General features: G+C 37.9%; 1 protein-coding gene across 1 annotated transcript in view; it reads right to left on the bottom strand.

Moving 5' to 3' along the window:
* LOC119245629 (testis-expressed protein 11) overlaps positions 1–18,271 on the bottom strand; it is a 64,730-nt gene extending 46,459 nt beyond the window's left edge. The window contains exons 1-3 of the mRNA XM_054695893.1: positions 18,268–18,271; positions 16,997–17,067; positions 14,257–14,373 (exon numbers count right to left, since the gene is read on the bottom strand). Of these exons, the coding sequence (XP_054551868.1) occupies positions 14,257–14,373; positions 16,997–17,067; positions 18,268–18,271 (192 nt within the window). The remainder of the gene's footprint in view (positions 1–14,256; positions 14,374–16,996; positions 17,068–18,267) is intronic.
* Positions 18,272–19,210: the final 939 nt, after the last annotated feature.

Below are 19,210 nucleotides of genomic sequence, written 5' to 3'. Positions count from 1 at the left end.
CTGTTCTGTTTCCCACTCTGTCTCTGGTGAATCCTCTCACCCCCCCCCACACCTCTGGCCTGTACCCAGTTCTTGTATGCATAAATAAATCTTTTTTTTTTTTTTAAAAAAAGGGCAGGAGAGAGAAGGAGCTAAATTTTGTTTTTTTGAAAATTCCCAAATTTGATGAAAACATTCATATGCACATCTAGAAATTCAATGAAATTCAAGTATGTAAATGCAAAGGGATCCACCCTAGACTCAATACAGTCAAAACAGTGAAAGTAAAAATTTGAAAGTAGAAAGAGAAAAACCATTCATCATATATAAGGGAACCTCATTAACAACTTACTGAAAATAACGGAGGCCAGAAGGCAATGGGATAGCATATTCAATGTGATGAAAGAAAGTAACAGTCAACAAAGAAGCTAATATCCAGCAAAAGCATCTTTTAGAACTGAAAATGAAATAAATTACTGGATTATAAAAGCAACAGCTGAATTTGTTGCTAGAGCTTGAACATCATGCTAGAAGAATCAAATGAAGGAGCATCAAAATATGTAAGACAGGGGCCTCCTAGGTGGTGCAGAGGTTAAGATGCAACCTATGAAGCCCACAGCCTCTGCAGCACGAGTTCGATCCCCCGGTGGACCAGGGAGCAACCCACAAGGCATAGCAGACCTTTCCTGACTCACCTGCTGCCCCCCTCAGCAGTGCACTTTGGTCAGTCTGCCTGTTCTGTTCCACAGTCTGTCTCTGGTGAATCCTCTCACCCTCCCACACCTCTGGCCTATACCCCAGCTCTTGTACGCATAAGTAAATAAATCTTAAAAAAATATATAGGACAGGGGCCTCCCTGGTGGTGCAAGGGGTTAAGCACCGCACTATGAAGCAATCTGCAGCCTCTGCACCATCAGTTCGATCCCTGGCGGGCCAGGGAGCAACCCACATGGCGCAGCAGACCTCTCCTGACTTGCCCACTGCTCCCCTCAGCAGTGTACTTCGGTCAATCTGCCTGTTCTGTTCCCCACTCTGTCTCTGGTGAATCCTCTCACCCCCCCACATCTCTGGCCTATACCCCAGCTCTTGTATGCATAAATAAATAAATATTTAAAACATATATATATATATATATATATATATATATATATATATATATGTAGGACAGCTATTATCAAATCTGAAAACAAATATTGGCAGCAACACAATAGCAGTGAGGGACTTCAACACCACAATTTCATAAATGGACAGAAAAAGGGGAGATGTACATAATCAAGAGATGAAACTTTTAAAACTATTGATGAAAAATATAACTCTCCTGGACAGTAGGATGTTTGCATCTGCTTTATTTGTACAGCAGATAAGCAGATTACACATTACAATCAGGAGGATTTTTTTTGGATTTATTTATTTATTTATACAAGCCCTGGGTACAGTCAGAAGCGCGGGAGGGTGAGAGAATTCACTGGAGCCAGAGCAGAAGGATCGAAGTACACTGCTGAGGGGAGCAGAGGGCAGCAGGAGAAGACTGCACGCTGTGTGGGACCCTCGCCTGGTGGCCGGGCAGCTTCGCAACCCAGTGCTCAACTGCTGCGCCACCGGGGAGGCCCAGGAGGATGTTTGCTGAAATTGGATAAATGGATAAAATGGTCTTATACCCAAGTCTTTTATCTGTTTTGAATTTATTTTTGTGTATGTTGTGAAGATAGTGGTCTGATTTCATTCTTTTGCATATAGCTATCCAGTTTTGACAATGCCAGTTATTGAACAAGCCATCCTTGTTCCAGGGTATGTTTTGGTCCCTTTGTAATAGATTAATTGTCCACATAGATATGGTTTTATTCCTGGGTCTCAATTCTATCCCATTGCTCTGAGTGTCTACTTTTGCTGGTTCAATTATTATGGCTTTATAATAGAGTTTGGAGTCTGGAAGTGTGATACCTCCATTTTCTTTTTTTTTTTTTTTTGTCAAGATTGCTATGGCTATTTGGGATCATCTGTGATTCCATATGAATTTCAGTAGTGTTTGTCATGGTTATTTGAAAAATGGTACTGATATTTTTATTGGTATTGAATTGAATCTGTATATTTAACAATGTTGATTCTTCTAATCCGTGAGTGGGAAATATTTTTCCATTTCACTGTTTCTTTGATTTCTTTTAACAATGTCTTATACTTTCCTTTGTATGGATCTTTTACCTCCATTGTTAGATTTACTCCTAAGCATTTAATATTTTTGGTGTGATTGTAAATGGGATTGCTTTCTTAATTGCTTCCTCTTCCTATTCCTTGTATTTAGAAGGCAACTGAATTTTGTGTATTTCTTTTATACCTTGCCACTATGCTAAACTGATTGTTTTTATTAGTTTTTCCATGGAGTCTTGAGAGGTCTCTATGTATATTATGTCATCTGCAAATAATGGTGGTTTCGTTCTTTACCTATTTGGATTTATTTTATGTCTTTCTCTCACCTAATTGTTCTAGCTAGGACTTCCAACACCATATTGGATAGTAGTGGTGACAGGGAACAACTTTTTATTATACCAGATATTAGTGGAAAAACTTTCAGTTTTCAGAGAATGATATTAGCTGTGGGTTTGTTGTAAATGACGTTTATTATGTTAAGGTTATTTGTTTACCCAAGTTTTTCAAGGGTTTTCATCATAAATGAATGTTGAATCTTATCAAATGCTTTCTCAACATCTATTGATTTGGTCATGCACTTTTTATTTTTTTGTTGATGTGATGAATATGTTGTTTGATTCTCTGATGCTGAGCTACTCTCGTGTCCCTGGTAGGAATCCCACTTGGTTATGGTGTATGATCCTTTTAATCTATTGTTGAAAGATTTGCTTTGCTAGTATGTTATTGAGGATTTCTGCGTCTGTGTTCATTAAGGAATCTGGTCTGTAATTTTCTTTTTTGTGTGTTGTCTTACTGGGTTTTCATATTAGAGTGATTTTGTCTCATAAAATGTTTGGAAATGTTCCCTCTTTTTCAATTTTTTGGAAGAGTTTGAGAGGCCATTTTTTAATTTATCCTCCCCATTATTTCCTTTGGGGTCTAGCTACTTTAGGTGGGGCATCTTCTGGGCATGGCTCTTCCCCACTCACTGGTGAGAGGTCTTACTGGTCTTGGCAGACAGCTGGCAGGGTACCCTGGGATGTTATGAGGTCTGGGGCCAATACAGTATTTCCCTGGCGCAAATCTAGGATCTCACCCACCCACGCTGGCAGCTGGTGGGTCTTTGGGGGGGGTTGTAAGATCTGGGACCACTCTAGCACTACCCTGTTGTGAATTTGAGACATCACCAGTTTGGGTGGACTGGCTGGTGGTGTTACTTGGGAGGTCATGAAACCCTAGGCCACTCTAGCATGTCCCTTGTGTGAATCTGGGACCTCACCTGTCTGGGCAGGTGGCTGTCTGTGTTCCCTGGGAGGTTGTAAAGTCTAGGACCACTCTAGCACTTTCCTAGCCTCATTCCAGGACCTCACCAGCCTGTGCAAGTACGCGGGGGGAGTCTCCTGGGAGGTTGTGAGACCCTGGGGCCAAATTAACACTTCCTTGGCACAAATCTTGGAACTTATCAGTCTGGACATACCAGCTGGTGGGGTCTTCTGGGATATCACAAGGTCTGAGAATGCTCCAGCACTTTCCTGGTGTGATTCCAGGACATCACCAGTGGGTGGGTCAGCTGAGGGCAGGTAGCAAGACCCTGGGCCTATCCTGCCACTACATTCCTTTATTATTTCTAGTAGGTTTTTGGTAGAATCTTTTGAGTTCTCTAGGTATATTAGCGTGTCATATGTGAATAGTAATCATTTCACTTCTTTTCCAATTTGGAATCCTTTTATGTCCTTTTCTTGCTTAATTGTTCCAGGTAGGACTTCCAACACTGTGCGGAACAGTAATAGTAACAGTAGACTTGTTTCTAATCTTAGTGGAAATGCTTTCAGTTTTTTACCATTGAGGATATTATTGGTGGGTTTGTTGTATATGGTTTTGTTATATTTAGGTAAGTTCTGTTTATTCCCATTTTACTGAGCTATCATCATAAATGAATGTTGAATCTTACATTTTTAGCATATATTGAAATGGCCATGCTATTTTTTTTTTTTTTTATAAATTTTATTGTTATATTCCCCATACAATTGCCGCCCCCCATTCTGACCCCAATCCCTCCCCTCCCGCCCCGCCCCCCCTAAAAGTGTCTCTGGTTCATAGTTTTTTGTTGATTTTGATTTTCACTTTCTTATAGTTTTTCATTTTCCTGGTCCATTATTTAAGTTTTCTAGATTCCTGCTATGAGTGAGACCATCCGGTATTTTTCTTTTTCTTTTTGGCTTATTTCGCTGAGCATGATCCCTTCCAGCGCCATCCATGTTGCAGCAAATTGCATGTGTTTATCTTTTTTGAATGCTGAGTTCCTTTTTCTCCATAACCTCGCCAACATTTGTTGTTGCTAGTTTTTTTTAATATGTGCCATTCTCACTGGTGTAAGATGGTATCTCATGGTAGTTTTGATTTGCATTTCCCTGATTGCAAGTGATGTTGAACATTTTTTCATATGCCTGTTGGCCATTCACATTTCCTCTTCAGAGAAGTTTCTTTTTAGCTCCTCTGTACATTTTTTGACTGGATTATTTTCTTTGTTGTTGTTGAGTCTCATCAGCTCTTTGCAGATTTTTGTGATCAGTCCTTTATCATTAGTGTTGTGTGCAAAAATTTTCTCCCAGGTGGTGGGGTTTCTCTTTGTTTTTGTTATTGTCTCTTTTGCTGTGCAGAAGCTCTTTAATTTGATGTAGTCCCAGCTGTTTATCTTTGCCTTCACTATCACTGCTTTGGGTGATGTGTCTGTAAAGATGTCTTTGATATGCAAATCACGTAGTGTTTTGCCTATATTTCCTTCTATGTATTTTATGGTTTCAGGTCTTATGTCTAGTTCTTTAATCCATTTTGAGTTGATTTTTGTGTATGGTGTGAGGTAGTGGTCAAGCTTCATTCTTTGCATGTAGCGACCCAGTTTTCCCAGCACCATTTATTGAACAAACTTTCTTTGCTCCAATGCATAGTCTTTGCTCCTTTGTCAAAGATTAGTTGACCATAAATCTGTGGTTTATTTCTGGATTTTCTATTCGATTCCATTGGTCTGTATGTCTGTTCTTGTTCCAATACCATGCAGTTTTGATGATTATGGCTTTGTAGTAGAGTTTGAAGTCTGGGAGTGTGATGCCTCCATTCCCTTCTTTTTTTCAGGAGAGCTTTGGCTATTCGGGGTTTTTTGTGATTCCATATGAATTTCATCAATAATTGTTCTATTTCTTTGAAGAATGACATTGAAATTTTGATTGGAATAGCATTGAATCTGTATATTGCTTTTGGAAGGATGGCCATTTTAATAATGTTTATTCTCCCAATCCATGAGCAGGGGATGTTTTTCCATTTCTTTGTGTCTTCTATTTCTTTTAACAGTGTTTTATAGTTTTCTTTGTATAGGTCCTTTACCTCTTTTGTTAGATTTATTCCCAAATATTTGATATTTTTTATTTCAATAATAAAAGGGATGGTTTTTTTTATTTGTTCTTCTTCAGATTTATTGTTTGTGTATAGGAAGGCTACTGACTTTTGCGTGTTGATTTTGTATCCTGCCACTTTACTGAACTATTGATGAGTTGAATTAGTTTTTCTGTGGGAGTTTTTGGGTTCTCTATGTATATTATTCATATCATCTGCAAAGAGTGATAGTTTGACTTCTTCTTTTCCTATTTGGATTCCTTGGATGTCTTTCTCTTGTCTTATTGCTCTGGCTAGGACTTCCAGTATTATATTGAAAAGCAGTGGTGAAAGTGGACATCCTTGTCTTGTTCCAGATCTTAATGGAATTGCTTTCAGCTTTTCACCATTGAGAATGATACTGGCTGTTGGCTTGTCATATATGGCCTTTATGATGTTGAGGTACGTTCCTTGTATCCCAAGAATTTCAAGGGCTTTTATCATGAATGGGTGTTGCACTTTGTCGAAAGCTTTCTCAGCATCTATTGATATTATCATATGGTTTTTATATTTCTTTTTGTTGATGTGTTGGATAACGTTGATTGATTTTCGGATGTTAAACCATCCTTGTGTCCCTGGAATGAATCGTACTTGGTCGTGGTGAATTACCTTATGGATACACTGTTGGATTCTGATAGCTAAAATTTTATTGAGGATTTTTGCATCAGTGTTCATTAGGGAGATTGGCCTATAGTTTTCATTTTTTGTGTTGTCCTTGTTCTGTTTCGGTATTAGTGTAATGTTGGCTTCATAGAACGTGTTAGGTATTATACCTTCCTTCTCAATTTTTTGAAGAGTTTGTGAAGGATAGGCACCAATTCGTTTCTGAATGTTTGGTAGAATTCATTTGTAAATCCATCAGGTCCTGGGCTTTTGTTTTTGGGGAGGTTTTTGATTACCATTTCAATTTCGCTCATTGTAATTGGTCTGTTTAGGTGTTCTATTTCTTCTTTATCTAGCTTTGGGTGATTGTAGAGTTGTAGGAATTTGTCCATCTCCTCTAGATTGTTGAACTTGTTTCCATATAACTGTTCATAGTAGTTATTAATTATTCTTTTGATTTCTGCTGTGTCCGTTGTGATTTCTCCTCTTTCATTTATTATCCTATTTATTTGTGCTTTCTCCCTTTTTGCCCTTGTGAGCCTGGCTAGGGGTTTATCTATTTTATTTATTTTTTCGAAGAACCAGCTCTTGGTTTCATTGATCTTTTGGATTGTTTTTTTAGTTTCGATTTCATTTATTTCTGCTTTGGTTTTTATTATTTCTTTTCTTCTGCTGGTTTTGGGGATTTTTTGTTGTTCTTTTTCTAGATGTTTGAGCTTCGAGATTAGGTTGTTTCTTTGAGTTCTTTCTTGTTTCTTGATGTGAGCATCTATTGCTATATATTTTCCTCTTATTACTGCTTTTGCTGCATCCCATACATTTAGGAAATTGGTGTCCTCCTTGTCATTCAATTCAAAGAATGTTTTAATTTCTTCTTTTATCTCCTCGTTAGTCCAGTGGACTTCCAGTAGTGTGGGTTTCAATCTCCACGAGGTAGGAGAGTACCTTGCCTTCTTTTTATGGTTTATTTCTAGTTTGATGCCTTCATGGTCAGAAAAGATGGTTGGTATGATTTCAATCTTGGTGTATCTGTTGATGTTTGTCTTGTGCCCCAGTATATGATCGATCCTAGAGAATGATCCGTGTGCACTTGAGAAAAATGTATACTCAGATTTTTTTGGGTTTAGTGTTCTATATATGTCTGTTAAGCCCAAGCACTTTAGATCCTTATTTAGAGCTTTAGTGTCTTTACTTATTTTTTGTCTTGTTGATCTATCCATTGTTGATAGTGGTGTGTTGAAGTCTCCCACTACGTATGTGTTTTCTCTGATGTCTGTTTTCAGAGATGCCAATAGTTGTCTGATATATTTTGGTGCTCCTTCGTTTGGTGAATATATGTTAATGAGGGTTATTTCTACTTGAAGTATTGTCCCCTTGATCATAATGTAATGACCACTGGGGTCTCTTTTATCTTTTTAAGTTTGAAATCTGTTTTATCTGATATGAGTATAGCTGTTCCTGCCTTCTTTTTTGGTCCATTTGCTTGTAGAATTGTTTTCCATCCTTTAACTTTGAGTCTATTTTTATCTTTTGCAGCTAAATGTGTTTCCTGGAGACAGCAAAAGGTTGGGTTTTGTTTCTTAATCCAGCCTGCAACTCTGTGTCTTTTTATTGGAGAGTTTAGTCCATTTACATTTAGAGTTAGTATTGATATGTTAGCATCTGTATTTGCCATTGTGTTTGTCTTTCCTTTGATTTTATTTATTTATTCTTTTAATAACTTTCTTTGGCCTTCTTTTGTTGTTATTCGTCCCTCTGAGGTTCTGGCTTTAGGACTCCTTGTAGTATTTTTTGGAGTGGGGGTTTAGTTGTAATAAAATTCCAGAGTTTCTGTTTGTCTGGGAAGGTCCTTATTCTTTCTTCAAAGAAGAAGGAGAGCTTTGCGGGATAGAGTATTCTTGGTTGGCATCTGTTTTCTTGGAGTCTGTTGACTATGTCCCTCCACTCTCTCCTTGCCCGTAGTGTTTCTTCAGAGAAGTCTGATGTCAGTCTGATTGGTTTCCCTTTGAATGTTATCTGTTTCTTCCCTCTTGTTAGTTTCATTATTTTTTCCTTGTCTTGGATTCTTGGGAGCTTTACTATTATGTGTCTTGCTGTATTTTTCCTTTCATCATGGAAGTTTGGTGTTCTTCTTGCTTCTTGTATATCAATTTTCAGATCCTTCTTCGCGTTTGGGAAGTTCTCTTCAATTATATCCATGAATATTTTCTCTGTTCCTACATCTCTCTCCTCTCCTTCTGGGATTCCTATAACTCTTATATTTCCTTTCCTCATGGAGTCAGATAGTTCCCGAAGTCTTTCTTCGGTCTTTTTCCTTCATACTTCTCCTTCCTTTTCTGTTTTAGTTCTTTTTATTTCTGTGTCTTCAAGAGTACTTATTCGTTCTTCCATTTCATCTATTCTGCTTTCATTGCTTTTCCCAGAGTTCTTTAGCATCTCCATTAATTCTTTGATCTCCTGCATTTCTTTTACTTCCCTCTTTAGGGACTCAATTTCATTCTTCTGGTCATTAATTATTTTCCCCTTATCATTGTTTTCCTTTATGACTTCTGTCAGTTTTTTAATCACAGCAATTTTAAATTCTCTATCTGGAAGGCTCAGAAGTTCTTCCAAGTTACTGTTGTTGCAATCTGGTAGATGGTTTTCTTTTTGAGGTGTGCTTTTTTGCTGAGGAGTTGCTGGGTTGCATGTGGTTTTTCTACTCCCTACTGCCTGTTTTCTAATTTGCCTTATTCCTTGTGACACTGTGTTGCTGGTACTGGCCGGCATCTTGGGCGACCTTCCCAGCTCACCACTGGCTCCTCTGGGGAACTTCTGCTGGGTTCACAAGTCTCCAGCAAAGAAAGGTCCCTGCTGCAAAATGGCGATGCGGGAACGCGCTCCCCTGCATGCCCGGTCTGCCCCAGCGTTGGGTGCTGCTCCCCTCTGGGCTGGAACTGCAGGCTAGAAGGTGCCTGGCATGGGCAAGCCTCCCAGCTTACCTCTGTCTCCTCGGTGAGCCTTCTGCTGGGTTCACACAGTCTCCAGCAAGAAAGGTCCCTGCTGCAAAATGGAGATGCGGGAACACGCTCCCCTGCACGCCCGGTCTGCCCCAGCGGTGGGTGCTGCTCCCCTCTGGGCTGGAACTGCAGGCTAGAAGGTGCCCAGCGTGGGCAAGCCTCCCAGCTTAACCTCTGTCTCCTCGGTGAGCCTTCTGCTGGGTTCACACAGTCTCCAGCAAGAAAGGTCCCTGCTGCAAAATGCCGGTGCCGGGGACGTGCTCCCCTGCACGCCTGTTTACATTTTTTAAAATTCTTTTTCTCTTTATTGTCCTATCTGTATGCTCTTCCACATTGTGCTTTAGAGTTCACTGATTCTCTCCATTATTTGCATTTGTGTTCTGTTGAGGTCCTCTATTTTATTTTATTTATTTAAATTTTATTTTTATATTCCCCATACAATTACAGCCCCCTTATTTTGACCCCAATCCCTCCTTTCCCCACCCCCCACCCTCCATAGAGTGTCTCTGGTTCATAGTTGTTTGTTGATTTTGATATTTTCTTTCTTATAGTTATTCTTTTCCTGGTCCCTTATTTAAGTTTTCTAGATTCCTGCTATGAGTGAGATGAGGTCCTCTATTTTAAATTTAATTACAGTGGTTTTTAGATCTGTTAGTTCTAGTTGTACCACTCTTGTATTTTCTCAATCTTTATTGTGTTCCTTTTTTACATCATCCATTGTTTTTCTTAACTCTACAACCATGGTAATAATTTTTACCTTAAACTCTTTTTCTGAGTTCTGCTGAATTGAGACTTTTCTCAGGGTTTTTTTTTCTTCACTCCACCATTTGGGATATGTTCTTTAGTCTGTTCATTTTTAGTTTTTATAGGAAGTTTCCTCTGTGGTAGTAAATTGGAAGTATACACTTTCTACAAGGAGTTGATAAAATCCATGTTTTCTTATCCAAGATCTGGGTGTCTGCTATAGACTGCTACATTTGTGCTGTTCAAATCACAGGGGCACTGGGTACTGGCAATACGACACTGAAAGGTCAGCTCTAGTGATGATCAAGTTTTCAAGCTTCCAACTTTGCTGCAGGTATCCAAGTTATATGGTGGGGATACACATCATCACTTCCCGTAGGCCAATCCTTGGCCTGAATGTTTCATATAGCATCATGACTGCATAAATTTACAGCCTGTATTTGAACACTAGAATTAGTGCTAGGTGAGGATTATTGTTGAGACAGTCACAAGCTGGGGATTGTTCTCTTTGCTTTTCTAGTATGAAGCCTTATTCTAGTACATGAGCTACTGTTATGAAGGTCCAGGTGTTTAGGATCTGGTTAGGAAAAGCATTCCTTTGTTGTCTTGATTTTGGCCCCCTTTCCGCCAGGCCATTTGTCCTGAAGTATGCAGTAGTCCTATCTGTTTATCTTTAATGGATATATTTTGCTGCTGCAATTTAGTTGTGATTATATGCAGCAGATGAGCCAAGATCTTTATTCTGCCACCATTTAACTTGACTCATTAAACTATATGCTTTAAATGGGTGAATTGTAAGGCTTATGAATTATACTTCAATAAGTATGTTAAAAATAACTGAGGACGGGAGTCAGGATACTTTCATGTAAAAGGCCATACTGTAAATATTTCACGCTTTTGCAGTCACATAAACTCTCTTTCACATATTTTTCTTTACTCTCATTTATAAACTTTTACAAATGTAAAAACTCTGCTTAAATCTCAGGTTGTACAAAAACAGGCATGGGCCTGGTTATGCCAGTTAGCAGTTTATTTATTTATTTATTAAATAGAGGCATGTTTTATTTATTTATTTGTTTGTTTGTTTGTTTGTTTGTTTTGTTTATACATGCACTGGGTACAGTCAGAAGCGCCGGAGGGTGAGAGAATTCACCAGAGCCAGAGCGGGGAGCAGAGCAGGCAGAAGGACCGAAGTACACTGCTGAGGGGAGCAGCGGGCGGCAGGAGAGGTCTGCGCACCATGTGGGACCCTCCTCCAGTGGCCGGGGAGCAGCCGGGGATCAAACCGGCACCGCAGAGGTCGCGGGCAGCTTCGCAACCTAGCGCTCAACCGCTGAGCCATTGGGGAGGCCCAGTTAGCAGTATTTTATCTATTCTTGTTCTAAGAAAAATATGTTGTTCCTTGATAAATGATAATTACTCTATATATTTCTAAAGTACTCCCTCGCCCCCCTGGCTCATACTCAGGAGAATAGGGACAATATTGATAGGACTATACAGTCTATCTATATTCCATCATCATTTATTTATTTGGAAATCTTCTATTTTATGAGGATTTAGAGAACAAAGAACAAGTGAATATTATAAAATTCAACCAACAAATCTTCATTAAAGAGACAGAGCACCACAGTCTAATTCACAAGGACCACATTTAGATGATGAAGGAAATGCAACTTCAATGATCTAAACAGATACCCTTTCAAAAGTGAAGAAGTGTATAAAAGTATTACTAGGTTAGAGAGTTCTTAGGAAACAAGAGAGTGTACAAGAGAAAGAACACAAAATAAAGAAGTTTTAAGGGAAAAAATTAAGGATTATGTTTAATGCAAGTACAAACCTTTGAAATCCAGATGCTGCTGGAATGAAGGAAAGGATTCTTTAAGGGAAAAAAAAGAACTGCATCAGGGAAAGCAAACTTAAGAGTTAAAACCATAACAAGGCATCATCTCACATCTATGAGAATGGTAGATACTAAAAGGACCCTAACAAGAAGTGCTGAAGAAAGAGGGACCATACTACACTGATGGTAGGAATATAAAATGCTGTAGCCATTTTGAAGAATGATGAGCATTTATCTTAAAAAATTAAAAATGGTTATACCGTACAACCCAGCAATCACACTCCTGGGCATCTATCCAAAGAACATGAAAGTATCAACTCAAAAATATTTTAAAAACTATGTTTATTGAAGCACAGTTTACAATAGCTGGGGCGTGGAAGCAACCTAAATGTCCATAACTGAAGATGGAATCAAGAAGATATGGCATATCCACACAATGGAATACTATTTAGTCATAAGGGAAGACAAAATGCTATTGCTAACACAATGGAAGGAGTTCAAGGGAACCACGTGCAGTAAAGCAAGTCAAAATGACAAAGACAAATATTGGGCATTTACAGAGTGAATGATTAGACAAAGTAAAATGCCTATAAAACTAGCAGACATTAATAAACAAAATGAACTTCCTGAGGTTAAGAGGGTAGGTGGAATGAAGGAGAAAAGGTCAAGGGACATACGGGATAGCGGGTTAGTGAAATTTCTCTCACATCAATTTGATTTCTATTCACTGAAATACAAAATTTAACAAAGTTAGTACCACCAATCTAAAAGAAGAAAAAACATTTACGAAATTAAAAGCACTATGCAAAAATAAAATGTTATTACCATTTTTCAGTTAAGCAAAAGACCCTAATAAGCATAAAATTAACTTTACCCTTGTTTTTTTTTTTAAGATTTATTTATTTTATTTATACAAGAACCAGGGTATAGGCCAGATTCGCAGGAGGGTGAGAGGATTCACCAGAGACAGAGCGGGGAACAGAACAGGCAGACTGATGAAGTATCCTGCTGAGGGGAGCAGCAGGTGAGACAGGAAAGGTCTGCAGTGCCATATGTGACCCTCAATGGCCGGCTGGGATCGAACTGGCCCTGCAGAGACTGTGGACAGCTTCACAGCCTGGCACTCAACCGCCTGCGCCACCAGGGGAGGCCCTTTACCCTTATTTGTTTTTTTTTTTTTTTCATCTCAGTAATCTCTATTTATTTTTTTTTTAAATATTAAATTTTATTTTTATATTCCCCCATACAATTGCAAACGCCCCATTCTGACCCCAATCCTTCCCCTCCCGCCCCCCACCCCCCAAAAAGTGTCTCTGGTTCATAGTTTTTTGTTGATTTTGATTTTCACTTTCTTATATTCATTTTCCGATCATGCTCAGCGAAATAAGCCAAAAAGAAAAAGAAAAATACCGGATGGTCTCACTCATAGCAGGAATCTAGAAAACTTAAATAAGGGACCTTTACCCTTATTTGTTAAGCAAAATCATTGCTTTTGGTTTTGCTCAGGGACACATAGATTTTTTTTTTCCTCTTCTTTTGCAATGGAAATATTTCTAAAATGAGGCCTCTTTACTCCTAAAGAACAAGATTTTATCTTTTTTATAAACAGTACCTTGCAGCGTGCATGCTACTCAAATGTGTTTCAAGTTGAACTTAAAAAGAAAGGAGAAAAGAAGGGAAATATATTGATAAAGATCTGCTAAGAGTTTGTTCCAGATCTCAAGAATAATATGAAAGTAGAGACTAAGAGAAGGAAGAGAATACACAGCAAGAAGAATTTTATGCCAATTGGAAAAAAAAGAAGTTGACAAGTCTGGAAAATTAGAAAGGTTTCTTTGTCCAGCTAAGAGGGGAGAAAGCAGAGATCTAGATCTTAAAAATCATACCAAAACTGCTAGTGGTATAACTGGGAAACAATTTTCTTTGCTTGAAAGATAGAAGGTAAAGAGCTAAAGACAATAAAGGGATATGGGAGACTGAAATATTCATATTCATATTCATATTAATTCAGGCAAAGGTAGGAATTTTGTCTTGTTAGAGAAAATGATGAAATATTTAAGGATGTGGGCCAAAAAAAAAAAAACACCACAACAACAACAACCCAGTGCAGTGAAGAAAAGCCAAGTAAATAATTTCATATGGTTATCAAAGCTGTAGAAGTAGATAAGTTTTTCCTTAGAGCATGTGTTAAAGGAAATAAAAATAGAGAAAACTCCTATGGACCATATATGATCATAGGAAGATGATGAATATAAAGAATATTTAAAAACAGATTTGGAAAGAGTGGTTAAAGAACATTTAAAAACAGATTCAGAAAGGATTTTCAAAAGAAGATATATTCAATCACATTGAAGAGGACAAGACAAAGGTCACCTTTCCTTAGGAAGAAATTTGTCAATACAAACCTTTGAAATCAAGATGCTGTTGGAATGAAGGAAAGGGTTCTCAAAGGAGAATCAAAAAGAACTGCATCAGGGAAAGCAAACATACCAAATAGCACACTGAACTCTAGCCTTTTCTTTGAAGGTTGCACATTACCTGCTCAATAGTTGTTGAAGCTTTTTTCCCTTGCTCTAGATCAACTGCAGCTGCCATAAGTAAACATGTTTTCTGTGTAATCAGAATTACTTGATCAGAAGGACAAAACTGGGACAGCTGATAAGAAATAACCAGAACATCAATGAATAGTGAGAATTCTACCAGGTGAACACAGGCAAGAAGAATGAAAATCAGCAACATTCTGTCTGAATGAGAAAATTCAGCTGGGAAAGCACAGCACACCTTAAAAATGATATGGACTCTACCATTCATTTATAATTGTGATTTTATATCACTTACCATTGTTTTTAAAGCACTTTCTCAGAGATAGAGAGCCTTATTTCTTCACAATTTTCCTATTTTTGCCAGTGACAAGTACTGTCATTTGGCCCTGTATTTCTATCTAGTGATTTACTTCTTGGTTTATGTTATTATTTCGAAGTGATTTTTCCCCTTGCAAATCGATTTCCCCTTTGTATTGAAAAGAGCTGAAATTAGTACGTATATTGTCATAGTATAAAAAGTCTATCATTTCTTGAGAGGCAATAGGCATAACTTCATCTGATTGAGCCATATCCTCTAGCTTTAAAAAAGAACTCCCAACTTTCTACTATAATAAAACTGTAGGCCACTTGGGGTTCTCACATGTAATCTTACTGGTGCTATCACAAATTTCACAACTAAAGGGCCTCCCTGGTGGCGCAAGGGGTTAAGATGCAGCCTGTGAGGCTGTCCGCAGCTTCTGCAGCATAAATTCAATCCCCCCAGCCTGCCGGCAAGCAACCCACATGGTGCAGCAGACCTCTCTTGACTAGCCCACTGCTCCCCTCAGAAGTGTACTTTGGTCAATCTACCTGTTCTGTTCCCCAATCTGTCTCTGGTGAATCCTCTCACCCCTCCCATACCTCTGGCCTGTACCCCAGCTCTCATATTCATAAAAAAATAAATCTTTAAAAAAGGGAAAAAATTTTCACAACTCAAATGTATTTTATCTAATTAAAGTGGCAATTGTACCCAAACTTACAAAGACTATCTCTTAATCTCCAAAATGTTTAGTGATCATGATCATTATCATCATTGAATTAACAGCATTTCAATACAAGCACAAGCTCTCTATGTTCTCAAGTTACTCATGTATCAGATGAGGGAGTTATGCTAGATTATCTCTTCAGTTCTTTCCAGCTCTAACATTGTTAACATTTAATCTATCTCAATATATCATACTGTGCAGTCCTGAATGGGTATGAGCAATATTCTTTTTTTTTTTTAAAGATTTATTTATTCATGCATACAAGAACTGGGGTATAGGCCAGAGGCATGGGAGGGTGAGAGGATTCACCAGAGACAGAGCAGAGAACAGAAAAGGCAGACTGACTGAAATAAACTGCTGTGGGGAGCAGCTGGCAAGACAGGAAAGGTTTGCTGAGCCATTTGGGATTCTCGCCAGCTGGCTGGGATCGAACCCGCGCTGTAGAGGCTGCGGGCAGCTACACGGTGCTGTGCTCAATCGCCTGCGCCACCAGGGGAGGCCCTGGGTATGAGCAATATTCTTTTTTTTTAATTTAAATTTTATTTCTATATTCCCCATACAATTACAACCCCCTTATTTTGACCCCACCCCTCCTTTCCTCGCCCCCCACCCCCCATAGAGTGTCTCTGGTTCATAGTTGTTTGTTGATTTTGATATTTTCTTTCTTATAGTTATTCTTTTTCCTAGTCCCTTATTTAAGTTTTCTAGATTCCTGCTATGAGTGAGACCATCCGGTATTTTATGAGCAATATTCTTAACCCCCATCTTTTAAGTACCTTATCAATATTTGATCCTCTTTCTGGCATTAATGACTACTACCATTCGCAGCAACATGGATGGAGCTAGAAGGAATTATGCTCAGTGAAATAAGCCAGAAGGAAAAAAAAAATATCGGATGATTTCATTAATAGCAGGAATATAGGGGACCCAAATAAGACATCAGTATAAAAAAAATATAGTAACAGTACAAAACACAACAAAGCAAAAATGGACGATTATAAATCAGAGACATGCTGCAGGGGAGGAGGAGGAGAGGGATCAGAGGGAGGGAGGGAGGAGCACAGGGGACTGAGGTGATGGTGCACGGGTGCCTTGGGCAAGGAAATTCTATGGGGACTACACCTGAAGGGGTGGGGGGGAAGCAAATATTGTTTAAAAATGAACAATGATGTAAAAAAAATTAAAAAATAAAAAATAAAATAAATAAAATGCTTATAATTGAAAATAAGCTCACAAATCCTTAAACACAGAACCTGCTGTGGGAAAAACTATAAAAACAGCCAAAGCATCATTTTCATCCCGTTGTTCCCAGATACCTGTTCTATATTCTTACAGACCTATATTTACCACCCTTCTTAATGTTTTAGTAATTGACAACTTCCTTTATTATTCTCCTCTTAAAAATAATATTTTAATATAGGACTCTGGGAGACTGGAATTCTTTCGAAGGCAAAGGAATAAGTTTCTTAGAATAGAACTTCAGGTTCCATAATAGTTGTTTGTGATATTTTGGTACAAGAAGATTCTCTATGTTCTCACATTATACTCTAAGGGAATCAAATTATCCTTAGGTCATTCCTGCCTAGACATATAGTAAAAGTTCCTAGAACAAAAGTCAATCTCACTCAATATATAGCCCTTGATTATAGCCACAGTGGTCATATCTTTGTTGTGATACATGTTATGAGATACTTATTACAAGACATTTACCTTATAAGAAAGTATGAAAAACTCTCTCATTGTCACTGGGTCTTTGTCACATTGCACAGCCAAGTTCCAAGCTGAAAGTTAACATGAAATAAGAGAATTATGAAAATCTAAGATTTACTTTGCATCATTTTAATCTCTTCTACCTACATTTTTAATATTATTGTACTCAATAAGAGGCTTCTTTGGGGTTAAAAAAGCTAACTTTAGGTTACTGAAGACATTTCTGCAGGTAAATTTAGAGACTTCTATCACCTTCATTGGAATGACCAATGGAGGTAGAGCTGAAATTTTTTTAAATTTTGGAACATAAAATTCTTAGTTGGTACAAACCCATCTAAGAATGAGGGACACCAAGGAGCTTGCCAACTGGAATTGGTGAAAGGAAGTTTAAATTCAGCAAAGAACAGGGTACACTAAAATTTAGGTTGAAGTAAATTACTGAAGATTCACATTGTCCATAGAGCAGTGGAAGCCTTCATTAAACAACATTCAGTATGAGCTCCATCTTGAAAAATAAAAATTAAAATTCAGTAGTAGTACTGGAAAATATCTTTTCAAACTCAAAAGATCAAAGGCATTAAACCTTTCTATACTTTCAATGTTTTTTTTTAAATTTTCCATTATTTGCCTAAGTTTCTTAGAGGTCAGATTGTTGTATTTACTCCCTTTTCTTCTTTATTAGCGTCCCAGTAAATCCTACAAAGCAGAAGAGGTTCTATGTAGAACCAGTCCTCTTTGTGACATTGCTGCTCAATTGCTCTTGTTTATTACTGTAATAACTGTCTCCACAATTTAAAAATCATTTTTTACTTAAATAGAGACTGAATAAAATAAATTACACACTTCATAAGTGTACAGCTTGATGAATTTTCACAAAGTGACTATATCCATGCAGTCAATTCAGATAAAGAAAGATCTTTATCATTATCAGAAACATGGAAGCAAGTTCATTAACCCTTTTTAAGTCCAACCCCCTACATGGGTAACAACTATCCTGAGCTCTAACACCATAAATTAATTATGCTCTTCCCCCCCATGTACAAATGGAACGATGCAGTATATACTCAATATATGCTTCTTTTGCTACCATTATGTTTGTAAGATTCATGCATATTGTTACGTGTAGTTTATTTTTGATAAATCACATTTAGCGATAAATTGGGCATTCTAGACTAAGTTTAGAAGCATAACTTTAGGAACCTGTAGTTACAATTCATCATTTTATCCTTAGACCTATTATATATAAAAGAAAACTACTATTTACTTTGTACCCATAGTATGCCAATCACATACACTGTTTCATTTAAATCCTAACAGACCTATAAAGCATATTTCTTCCATGGTATAGTGAGTGCGAGATTAAGCAAATTATCCTTGTACCCAGAACTACAAATGAAAGAGCCTGAATTTATTTTTTCAGAGGTTTTATTTCTTTTAAAACAATATTTGCTTCCCCCCACCCACTCAGATTGAGTCCCCATAGAATTTCCTTGCCCAAGGCACCTGTGCACCATCACCACAGTCTGCTGTGCTCCTTCCTCCCTCCCTCTGATCCCTCTCCCTCCTCCTCCCCTGCAGTATGTCCCTGATTTATAATTGTCTGTTTTTGCTTTGTTGTGTTTTGTACTGTTATTATTTTTTTTACACTGATGTCTTATTTGGTTCCCCTATATTCCTGTTATAAATGAAACCATCCAATATTTTTCTTTTTCCTTCTGGCATATTGCACTGAGCATAATTTCTTCTAGCTCCATCCACATTGCTGCGAATGGCATGAGTTTATCTTTTTTGATTGATGACTAATATTCCACTGTGTATACATACCACATCTTCTTGATCCAGTCATCTATTTTTGGGTATTTGGGTTGTTTCCAGGTTTTAACTATTGTAAACAGTGCTACAATAAACATAGGTGTACAGGTGCTCTTTTGAATCAATGTTTTTGTGTCCTTTGGGTAGATTCCCTAGGAGTGGAATTGCCAGGTCATATGGTAGTCAATTTTTAGTAGACTGAGAAAACCTCTAGAGAGCTTTCCATAATGGTTGGACTAATTTGCATTCCCACCAGTAATGTAGGAGAGTTCCTTTTTCACTACATCCTTGCCAACATTGATTGTTGCTTGTTTTTTGATAGGTGCCATTCTTACTGGTGTAAGGTGGTAGCTCAGTGTGGTTTTAATTTGCATTTTCCTGATTATAAGGGATGTTGAGCAT

The sequence above is a fragment of the Talpa occidentalis genome, unplaced genomic scaffold (assembly GCF_014898055.3).
Source record: "Talpa occidentalis isolate TD23 unplaced genomic scaffold, MPIMG_talOcc4v2.1 talOcc4.15, whole genome shotgun sequence".
NCBI lineage: Eukaryota > Metazoa > Chordata > Mammalia > Eulipotyphla > Talpidae > Talpa > Talpa occidentalis.
This window is presented reverse-complemented; position numbering and strand designations above follow the sequence as displayed.